This window comes from Tachypleus tridentatus, chromosome 3 (genome assembly GCF_004210375.1).
Source record: "Tachypleus tridentatus isolate NWPU-2018 chromosome 3, ASM421037v1, whole genome shotgun sequence".
NCBI classification, from domain to species: domain Eukaryota; kingdom Metazoa; phylum Arthropoda; class Merostomata; order Xiphosura; family Limulidae; genus Tachypleus; species Tachypleus tridentatus.
Window position 1 is genome coordinate 97,647,761 of NC_134827.1, and position 11,503 is coordinate 97,659,263.

The 11,503-nt window shown below is 29.8% G+C and overlaps 1 protein-coding gene across 1 annotated transcript; it reads left to right on the top strand.

Annotated features, from left to right (window-relative positions):
• The first annotated feature begins 3,525 nt into the window (after positions 1–3,525).
• LOC143246141 (cytochrome P450 3A5-like) lies at positions 3,526–9,089 on the top strand. The gene is made up of 3 exons (XM_076492354.1): positions 3,526–3,637; positions 4,224–4,320; positions 8,635–9,089. Exons 1-3 carry the CDS (start codon positions 3,558–3,560, stop codon positions 8,761–8,763), a joined length of 306 nt encoding a protein of 101 aa, XP_076348469.1. The 5' UTR covers positions 3,526–3,557; the 3' UTR covers positions 8,764–9,089.
• Positions 9,090–11,503: the final 2,414 nt, after the last annotated feature.

Sequence of the window (11,503 nt, forward strand, 5' to 3'; positions counted from 1 at the left end):
GCAAAGCTAAACGAGTGTTATTTGCGTTAGCCGATCCTAATTTAGAAGTTTAAGACTTGGAAGAATAGAGCTAGTCCTCATCACACACCGCCAACTGTTAGGCTACTTTTTTAATATAGCAATATTTATTCATATCATTATAATCCTTCCACACATCAAAATAGTTTTACTGATCTTTAATTATATTCATTATTTTTAATTATTATTTAAGAACTACGTTCTCTTTTAAACCCAAATTCCTCTTTCTTGGTTTTCTCTTTCTCTTTTAAATTCTCTCTTTTAAAATTTTTCTATTAAAATTTTTTCTCATTCACATAATCTGCGACCTTTCTCTCTTGCCTTGTCTGTTTATTATTGTTACGAACTAAGTTTCTATGTACGAATATTTTGTTCTTTTAAACATATGTTTTTATATTATTTTGGTGCTCCAGGTCTTTCTCCTTATTCTCTCCATTGTTTCATATCGATGCACTAATTGTTATATTGAACTGTAGTCTAAAGTGAAACTTATCTTCATAAAATGTTTACACTTCTGACACCACTAATACAACATTGGGTGTGTTCTACTGGGTTAATGAAACTATTGTGAATTACGGTACACTAATAATAATGAATTAATTTATTTCTTAAATAACATTTGCTGTATTCTAGGTGTAGCAGCTGTCGCTGTAACTCACTGATTAACACTGAACTCAATGAATCATAAACTCAACAATTCTTTCAATCTACACAGTATAGTAATGTTCTGAAAGTTACGTCTTCATTCATAAAATAACCTTACAAAATTAACAACATGACCCAGGTTTGTCCTGTTATAAAGTAGTACAACTGAATTAAGTCAAAGTTTTAGAATGAGAAAACAAAGATACTTCAGGTGAAAGTGTATCAAGTTAAAGTCGGATGATAAATGAATAAATTATAGAAAAGTAAAGACAAAGGTGAGTAACGTAATTGGCTTATAGTGATAGGTAAAATGTAATACATAACAAAACAAGCAAATGTACAATGAATAAAAGAAACGATAATTAATACCTAGAGTTAATTTGAATACCTGTGTATTAAATACGCTCGATACATTCACGACTGTATGTGTATATGATATCAACACATGCACGTTTGTAAAGAAAGACAAACGAAACATACAACTTAGAAAATTACAAAAAACACTCTAACCGCCAGGTGTCGCAGTCACACATTATAAAAAATATAGTGAAAAACTACACCAAATAATAACCAGTAAAGATGATGTTGTTTGTTGTTACTGTTCTGTTGTCATTGGTGGTGACGTGGTTCAGATAGGTGGTTTTACAGACAAGTAGATAGAAACTGTTTTGTTAACAAAACAAATCAAGGAGATGACATACAGGAAAAAAATAACCTAATTAGTGTTTAAGTAGTAATTAATACGTAGTGAGTTGAGTGAAACAGATAGATCAATGAAGAATCAGTGTTTTCCTGGTTTGTATTACATATATTTTGCAACAAGTGTAAAAACGTATTTAGAATGTGAAACTTGAAGGGTTTTAATTCTGAAACTTGAAATAGAAAAATGAAATCTAAATGTGTCGATCTTTAATTTTCTATTTAAACTTAGAAATATTAAAACATATTTTGAATGTTAAACTTGAAAGGCTCTAACTTATCATATTTAAACATGACGTATTATTTTATCCTCACAGAGTTTTTATGAATTCATTACTGACACGTTATTGTAACTTTAGTTAAAATGAAAGTGTAAATTTTTCTACACTACTTATTTGTCTCTTATGGTCCTCAAATAAAAAAAATTCTAGAAAAGTCTATGCTTAAGATTTATCCTTTCAGTGGATTATTTCAAATAATATACGTATATTTGTAAAATGACATAGGATGGGTACATTAAAAACCTCATTTACTGACAGTAAATCTGTTAACGTTAGCTACTATTACAACGTGCATATGTTTTGTAAATTAGATACACCGTACAATTCTTCAGATGTTTGAAACCAGCGTAGTTGCTAAATTCTGTCTCAGTAACTAAAGTCACTTCTATAGGTAATAGCTCTTTGGAACTAATCAGAAAGGTCATGAAGATCATATTTTAACCCAACTTTTATTTCAACTGAAAGTATACATTTCTAGTTGAATTTGCCGTACAATTTAAAAGAGTTCAACACAATTGAATTGAAGGTTTCCATACATTTATCTTGTTTTAATTTAACTTATCCGGTTAGGGATCATCACGTTATGTTTGTGGCAACAGATGAGCTGACTATGTACAAGCATTCCTCATGCGAAAGTTTATCAACATTTCCAAGTTCCCCTTAACTTTGCTATTCGTATTGTCGTGACGTCAGTGAAATGTGTACGTACCATGAATCACGATAATAATTATGCTCTCTATAGGCTATAACAAATCAGGACGGGACATATAAACTTTAAAAGTAAGAAATAAAAATATGTTTCTTTTATTTTGGTTTTATTTCAACCTCAAAGAGTTACTTTCGGAGACTCTGCCGAAGTAAATCTAGGTTCATGAGGAAGGATTTCGTAACTTTAACAAACCATGAAGAATCGGTATTAGGATTAGACTTTGGCATTCCAGGACCAAAACCAAACTTTTTCTTTGGAAACTTGAGAAAATTTCAAACCAAGATTTCGAAAATATTTTATTTCAATTCCAATATTTCAAACAAAATTCGAGAAAATCTATTTTTATAAGTTTAAATGAAGTTTCTTGGAAGTTCAAAAATTTTTCAAAAATCAACGAATTGGGAGTTTTGAGCTATCACATCAACATGTTTGGTTTCAGTTTTGTTTAAATATGAAATACAACAACTAAACCATTTTTACGACATATAAATTTTTCTTCTCAAGGTCTAAGTTTACAGAATAAGGATATTGGGATTTCAAATTTTTAAACCAAGTAAAATATTCTAAAATGTAAAATGAAAGGGAAAAATAAGATAAAATAAGATTAATTTCGATAGAAACATTATATATAAATAGTTTAAATTTTATTTGTAAATAAAAAACACTACCAATCCATATCAATGCAAACATTTCCAGAAATTTATTGAAATAGTAAAACAGAAGCACTGAACAAACAACTGCTGTAGTTAACAGTAAAAATAATTCACCATCAACTGCTGTAGCAGCAGATCATATGAAACATCTCTGCACTAATTGATGCTACAATAAGACCATGAAAATGATGCTACAATAAGACCATGAAAAGCAATACATCTTTACTTTAATAACACTATGTATTACAATCTTACAAAACTGCTCACTATTGTTATTGTTATGTACTCAACATTTATACTTAAGATGGTTTGATTAACTTTGTTTAACTCTAAGATTCATTGTTAAATATGTACAGTAAATATTTTAATAATGAAACTTTACATAAGGAGTCAATAAGCTGTCAATATTTTATCTGTACTATAGGCTAAATAATTCTCAGCTTATTGGTTAGTGCTTAGTAATTCTCAAAAGTTGATCAACTTTATCGTAACTATTTTCGATGGATTACAGCTTTGGTTAAATATTTACTTTATTTTCAACATAGATAATTAATGTGTATATTTTTCTCTCTATTAAAGGGTGCTATTAAATGTCATGAAGAATGGATAAAAAAGTATGGGAAGATTTGTGGGTAAGTTGTTTTACAGCTTTCAGAAAATGACCAAATAGTTTATTTGTTAACGTGATTTTTGATACATCTAATAGGTGGCGTCACCTACAAAACAAAGGTAGAAACTCTTCCCTCACTTCACTCTGTTGTTGCTGGATGACATCAAACACAAATATTAAAGACAGTTTTATATTTATCTCTAATTCTTCATGGAAAGTACCAAATACAAAACCGGACATGAATTTATTTGTTCTAATTTATTGTTTTACAAACATAAATAAAATAATGAAAGAAAAGTAACGTAAAACTATTGCTTCTAACTGTGCAACTAATAAATCAATCAAATGTAATATAACATTGTTCTAGATAGATAAAGATAATATATAACGTATTAATATACATTTCTATATTATTACCAGATTTCCTATAACACTTCACTATTAAATCATGTCTTTCACAAATGTATTTTACACTTTATTTTCCATTCTGTCACATTAGACATTTTTTACATTTTTGTTAAAATAGTGAAATTCGCAGTATAAAACAATTTAATAAACGTTTTTCTTTCACGTATCTGTTACTGAATATTTTAATATTTATTTTCTAGATTCTACTTCGGACGATTACCTATAGTTATTGTAGCGGATTTGGACCTTTTGCGACAAATTCAAATTAAGGATTTACAAAAGATTACGGGCCGACCGGTAAGAAAGCGCCACCTACAAAATACTTTGAAAATCACAAGTTTAATTAACCAAACAATGCCACACACGGAATATTTCAAACAACCAGAATGCTTTAAAGTAGGTAATCTAAAATAAGGACAGAATGTGTGAATAATTAAATCATAACACTAAAATAAGTGACATTTCTCATCCATAAATAGTTTAGAATATACCTGCTGTATGGTATTGTCATGCGTATTGTTTTCTCAATTTTCGTACAAGTATTTTGCATGTGAATGTGATACCAATGTAATGATAAAAAGATAAAAACGCAGTAGAATAGTAATAGGTGTGGGACACAAACCTGTTTAAAATAGTTACTACAGTCGTAGATCTGATATAAAGAGTAAAAGTGGAAATATGTAGAAGCTATGATTTTTTCTCTCACCAATACATCTTTAACCATTCCGTTAAGCCTGAGGGCTAAGCGTTATGTCTGAGGGCTTATAACGATAAAAATAAGTTTTGATACTCGCGGTTGATAGGATACAGATAGTCCACTGTTAAGCTTTCCTCAAAAAACAATAATTTTAATCTAGTAATTACTGATTATTAATGGCCCGGTATGGCCAAGTGTGTTAAGGCATTCGACGCCTCATCTGAGGGTCCCGGGTTGGAATCCCCGTCGCACCAAACATACTTGCTTTTTCAGCCGTGGGGGCGTTATAATGTTACGGTCAATCCCATTATTCGTTGGTAAAAGAGTAGCCCAAGAGTTTGCGATGGGTGGTGATGACTAGCTGCCTTTCTTCTAGTCTTACGCTGCTAAATTAAAAATGGCTAGCACAGATAGCCCTCGTGTAGCTTTGCGCGAAATTCAAAATCAAAGGAACAAACATGTGGGATATCACAATTTATCGGTCAATCCCACTATTCGTCGGTAAAAGAGTAGCCCAAGAGTTGGCGGTTGGTAGTGATGACCAGCTGCCTTCCCTCTAGTCCTACACTGCTAAATTAGTGACGGCTAGCGCAGATAGCCATCGAGTAGCTTTGCGCAAAATTAAAAAACAAACAAACAATATTTAATATATCGCTCGCATGATTGGTTAGAAGACCACTCCTTCAAACAAAGGTATTTCATGGCTTCGTAGTATTGTTGTTTTTTTTGTTCATTGAAGTCTAACTACAAATATGTTATTCATGTAAAATAAAAGACTTTCATTTGATCATCTTAAATATTTTGCCACCTAGTGTGTAAAATTAAAATTACATTCAATAAAATAAATTATCGATTGTTGTCATTTGAACTGTTTAATTCAATTTTGTGACTATATATTTTTTTATTTATTTATATTTCAACAAAACAAAATTATATCTGATAAAATAACAGAACATTAACTATGCTAAGAATCAATTAATCACGTTTTGTTTCAGAAAAATGTGTAATTTCTCAATTGTTACCTTTTTAATTACAATGTTTGAAAAATGATATAATCCAAATGTTCTATCAGCAAAACCGTTTTAGTTAAATCTTTTAACATCTGTATTGATCAGTCCAGAGGAACGTATGCAAAATATATTAAGTATATATGAGTGGAGGAACATAACATTGAAGTTCATTGTTACTTATGTTTATTTACTTGATGTATTCTAACAAAATAATATTAATTATAAAATACCGTCTCAAATTGTTAATGTAAATAGGATTTGGAAAATATGATTTTAACCTACTGATGATGAAAACAACATGAACTAATTAGAATTAAATCATAATGGATCAATTTCTTTAAATATTGTTTGAGAATTGTCTGAAATAAAGAATATCCATCATTTGCAATCGGAAATCCAAATTAAAATAAAAATTAACTTTTCTTTATCGTCTAAGATTCATCCTTTTCTCTGTTAAATACATAACTGAGCATTATTGGAAAAAGAAAAATATCACTTGTCTTTATATTAAATAATCATTATAAATTGAAGTCTATATTTGCTTTGTGAAACAGCGCACAATTGATACTATAGAACTCCTAAATAAACAAATAAATAATTGTTAGAATGTTATTTTTCATTGTGTATAGTATTTATAATACGATCTATCAATATACAAAAGTATGATTCTGATTAAAGTAAAAACGTTCAAAATACCTCCAGGCTTATTAATTTCAGGATGACTTGAACTTTCAATATCAGATGTAATATTCTACTTTGGAGTTGATTCTCGAGGACTATTTAGTTGTTCTCAAAATTCGCGTTCATCTTTTCAAGAATTATTTTAATAGCCATCTTTATTTTTGAAGAGATAGATTTGTAGGAAGAACTGCTAGTCATCACCACCACAGCCAGCTTTTGGGCTTCTCCTATCAACTGTTATATTTTAACGATGTAATTAACAAAATAGCAACATCATTCAAGTTCACGACGCAAAAGTTGCTAGACCTATCTATAAAGGAATCAAACACAATATTTCTTAAAGCTAAGATTTTTAAATCTAGTTTAGTCCAACTTTTGAAAATCTTCAGATATAAACACCTAACATGTCTGTTGTACGAACACTCTAGTTATTTCTAATAATCAAAATATTGAATATTTTGTGTATTTAACCAGGATAAAATAGGTAGTTTGTTTTTTATAAAACAATCTTAAATTATAGATGAATAGCATAGTTCGCTCTTACGCCTTTACTTATCTTTACCGTCCACGTGTATAAAGTTATTGTAGTATTGTATGATGTCATTAACCTATCTTTTGTTAAATAGGTTAAATATAGTAAATTCACTAAAGTATTTTATGTTTGAAGGTGTCTATGATTTAATGTTTTTACAGGAAAGAATACCAATACACTTGTCTCGGTGTTAAGATACGTCTTTAATAACTGTTATATTTCCTTTTAACATGCTTGTATTTTCAACCATAGCAGTGTTATAATGCGAAGGTGTATCGAGATGTCAACAAGTTACCTTCAGTCTAACGTATCACTGTTACACTAGGAACAGCTTGGGAGATAGGCATCTTATAGTTTTGTGCAAAGTTCAAAACAAACATTTTACAATCCTTAAGGATTGAGTGGATGGGACCTTCAATAGTGGGTATACGTTTCATTTTTAGCCAAACCTTTGGACTATAGACCTTTTCCAAATAGTTGTTTTGATTTATCTTCCTATAATATTCGCTGTGTGCTGACGTCAGCTTTTCACTCTTTCCTGTACTATGTGAAAACTGTAGCCGGTAAACTTTCAACAGTAAAATGTTTTTTCATGTGACAAAAGATGATAAATATATAAAAGTAATTTTAATGAGATGACTTAGTGTTAAACAATCGTCACAACAGTATTGTTTTTATATGTTATTTACTCACACAGTAATTCTATATTTGTATAGGAACTTTATTATGCATAATTGATACAAATAACTTATGTAATACTCCAGCTACAAGTTGTTTAAGATACTAACTGTTAATCCAATAAATCTGTTTATACCACTTGTTTTAAAATTATTCCACTTTGAGAGAATTCCAGTAATCCCACTTTTCGTTGGTGAAAAGTATAGGCCAACAGTTGGTGGTGACTGGTATTGATCAGTTGTCTTCTTTGTAATACATCACTGCAAGTTTAGAATCGATTAGCATAGACAGCCCTCAAAACAAACCGAACTTCTAACATTCATTAGGGAGTTGATCAGATGGGACATTCTATAATAGATGTATGTTTTAATCCATAATTAAATATTTAGAATATAGAGGTTCTCTTAATGTAGGCTTAGATTTCACTGTTGTAACAGAGTGACGCTCATAAAACAGAAAAATATTTCCTATAGAGAATGCTACCTAGAGTTTAAACGAATGTCATTGTTAAACATCAACAAACCAATCGCAACTTTAATTGTTATTTCTAAACACAATTCTCTGCTATTTTTTGCAGAGTATTTATATAAATGTATAATACCTTGTGATCTTAATGAACCTTCAACATCCTTAGAAAAATTGTGTAAACAAACCAACTTATTCACTGAATATCTTTCTGAAATATTTAAAATCTACCCGTTTTTCATAAGCAGCACTACAAAAGAGTAAATAATCACATTACAATGTTGACTTTTTCAAATCCATGTTTCTAGTGTACTATAGATCTACGAAGATTAAGGGATAACAAGAGCAGTTTGTCAAGACCCTTCAGTTTATTATAGTTCTATAATTACACCTTTGTTTAATAACACAGAAACTAACAAGCACACCTTCAGTCAAAACTATAATCAACAAAAATAGATTTAATAATGTTAATGTGTTAAATTTAAACTGATACATTTCTTGAATTAATTAAAAAAACTATTAATTATTTGAATATTTCATTCCACTAGAGGACACTACTAGATAGGAACGACTTTGAGGTGAATGCCACGTCCTGGCACAACTGTAACGAACTTAACATTATGCTGGATATCTCCCTGAAAGAGAAGAAAAGACTTCAATTACTAAGAAATAAGTAAAACAATTCTATGCTACACAGTTAAAATGTGATCGGAAATAATTATTACTTTTTACTTATTTTACTGTTTACTTTGTGATCTATCTTATATTCTTGTCTCATCATCTGAAAGAAAATTATAATTTTGAGATAACTGTGATTGTAAACAAACTTGTGTTTCTTACTCCATAATATTCAAAACTTGAAACTTACAATTTCTGTCTTCTCAGAAGGAACTAGCATGTAAGCGCGTAAGATTCTGCACAAGGCTAGTTTTCCTTGCAGCTGCCCCATTCTCATGCCAATACAGTTTCTTGGTCCAGATCCAAACGCTTGATAGGCCATAGAGTGAATATCCTTCTTATTCTCAGGAAGAAACCTGTATATCATGACATTATAACAACTGAGTTTCAAATTAGATAAGTTCCTAATTCTCTCTTCAACTAAAAGTAAATATTTTTGAAGAAAAATATTAATAAATCTGTAAAAATAACACAAAGTTATAGGTATGCTTCAGCTATTTAGTGTTTACCTCTCAGGCTTAAACTCGTATGGCTCTTGTCGGTTGACCAGTATATGGGTTGTGAAACCAAGGGCTGAACTTGTTGTTTCATAACTGTTCAAATAAACAAGACTGACATACTGTTTCTGTATCTATGATAATTATGTAATAAGTAGAAAAGCAGCATGAACATTTTGAATATTCCGACAATAATAATATCTAATACCTTCATGACATCTTTCTATGTTTTAATAAAACATTTAATATAATAATTTTATTTACTACAAAAATGTTCTCGAAACGAGTAAGTACAGTTTGTGTACGTTTTATACAATATGAAAAATACCAACAGAAGACTGGCAAACACTAGTATGTAAATTGAATTAGTTTAATTTCATACAGTTATTAATCAAACAAAAGGATCGTATAAATATATGGCATGTAGTCACCGTAGAATCATAACCTTAAAGAAGACATACAAAGGTATAATTTTGTTAAAACTTTAATTTCAATATGTTTCCTCATCCTTCCACACATACAGACAGTAAGTAGGGAAACCAAAGAAACTGGTTTTCACTTTCCAACAGCCAATCATATGAGAGTACAATGAAGTAATTAAGATACTTGAGCAACAGAAATCAATCCATAATAAAGTTCCCTTTATTTAATACTTATTTTCACAGTTCATTCGTGAATTCATCGCATCAATATGTGAGAATGTTAATATTGTTAACTGTGGTTTGCCATCATTAAACAAATATTCAATACATGAATAGTTGAAAGAAATTGTTCACATACAGAGACAAAATACATCACTTCAACTGCTTCCTTTATAATACAGTTAACCACACATATACTATATAGTGTAAGTACAGTAATTTTATATAAATATAGTACTTTTTACAACACGTGGATAAGAGATTTATCCAGCTAATAAGAAAGTGATACAATTTGTTTTAATTTCCCCATCTGTATTAATCTTCATCTGTTTCTTCCCTTCCTTCGAAGTTTCTGGTCAAATAAATACACAAACGTGTATACAATGTAACCAAATAGAGAGTTGACCAGTTTTGTATCTTTCTTTACACATCAGATCAATTACCTTGATTAAAATATAGATATATGCTTCGTTGAGAACAGTAAAATACAGTTTAACATGACCTGGTTTTAATGGACTTGAAGGTATTGGATAACCGTTGCTAAGACGAAGTAAAGAAAACAAAATTTGAAAGAATATTGGTTCACGATCAGTGGAATAAGTAAAGATGTAAACATGTTTATCTCACAAATAAATAGAAGTTTCAAATGTTTAGTAAATATGTACAGTTTGTTAAAAGGTAGAGAGCAGAAGGGTATCAGAATCAAATTACAACGTCACAGTACCAAGTGATGTTCTATAGAATAATAATTATCACATGAAACAGTAGATATTATGCTTGACCAATTTCTCGTACAACGAGTGTCGAATAAATCTAAAAACTGTTTCCAGGCTGCTAATTGCAATTCTAGATATTTAACTATACGTTAAATTCATATATTTATACGGTCAACAACCTGAAATTCACATGTAACTTTACATCCATGTAACAATTCGATAAACTGACGTTTCTAGACTGTAACATTAAATTTAGTTGATGAATGAAAACTGTTTCACAGACACTCGTATCTTCGTCATTATTGTAGATACTCTAAGAATGTACTTTGTTTTTAATCTTTGAGAAGTGTTATTTTTATGTTCACCTTTCTCTTCATTAAAAACATCTTTTGTTGGCTCGTCTTCACCAGCTGTCAGGTGTTTGACAGTAACATTTTCAATGTCTTCTTTAGCCATTCTAGCATCCAACATCATCTGCAGAAGATCAGATCTTTGAAGCTAAAAAAAAAAAGAAAACATTTATATATACATAACGTGGTGATTAACCAATAAAACGATTTTACAGTAAAATACGAATGTTATTTGTAGGAGAATAACTAAGTTATGAAACATAAAATATGTGTTCATCTCAGTTAAATTAATGTTGACATAGTGAATAATTCTAAGTTTTGAAAATATCTAAAAATACCTTCCTAATTAATATATACTCCACTTTTCAATAAGAGTATAACTTACATTTATCTGTTAACTGACTACAAATACTTAAGTATCAAGAAGTAGTATTTCATCAAATATATTTGTATACATCCTATTTTAGATTTATCTTTAAATACAAACAGCAAATGTCCAGCAATAGTATTTTATCCAATCATTTTGTTATTCATC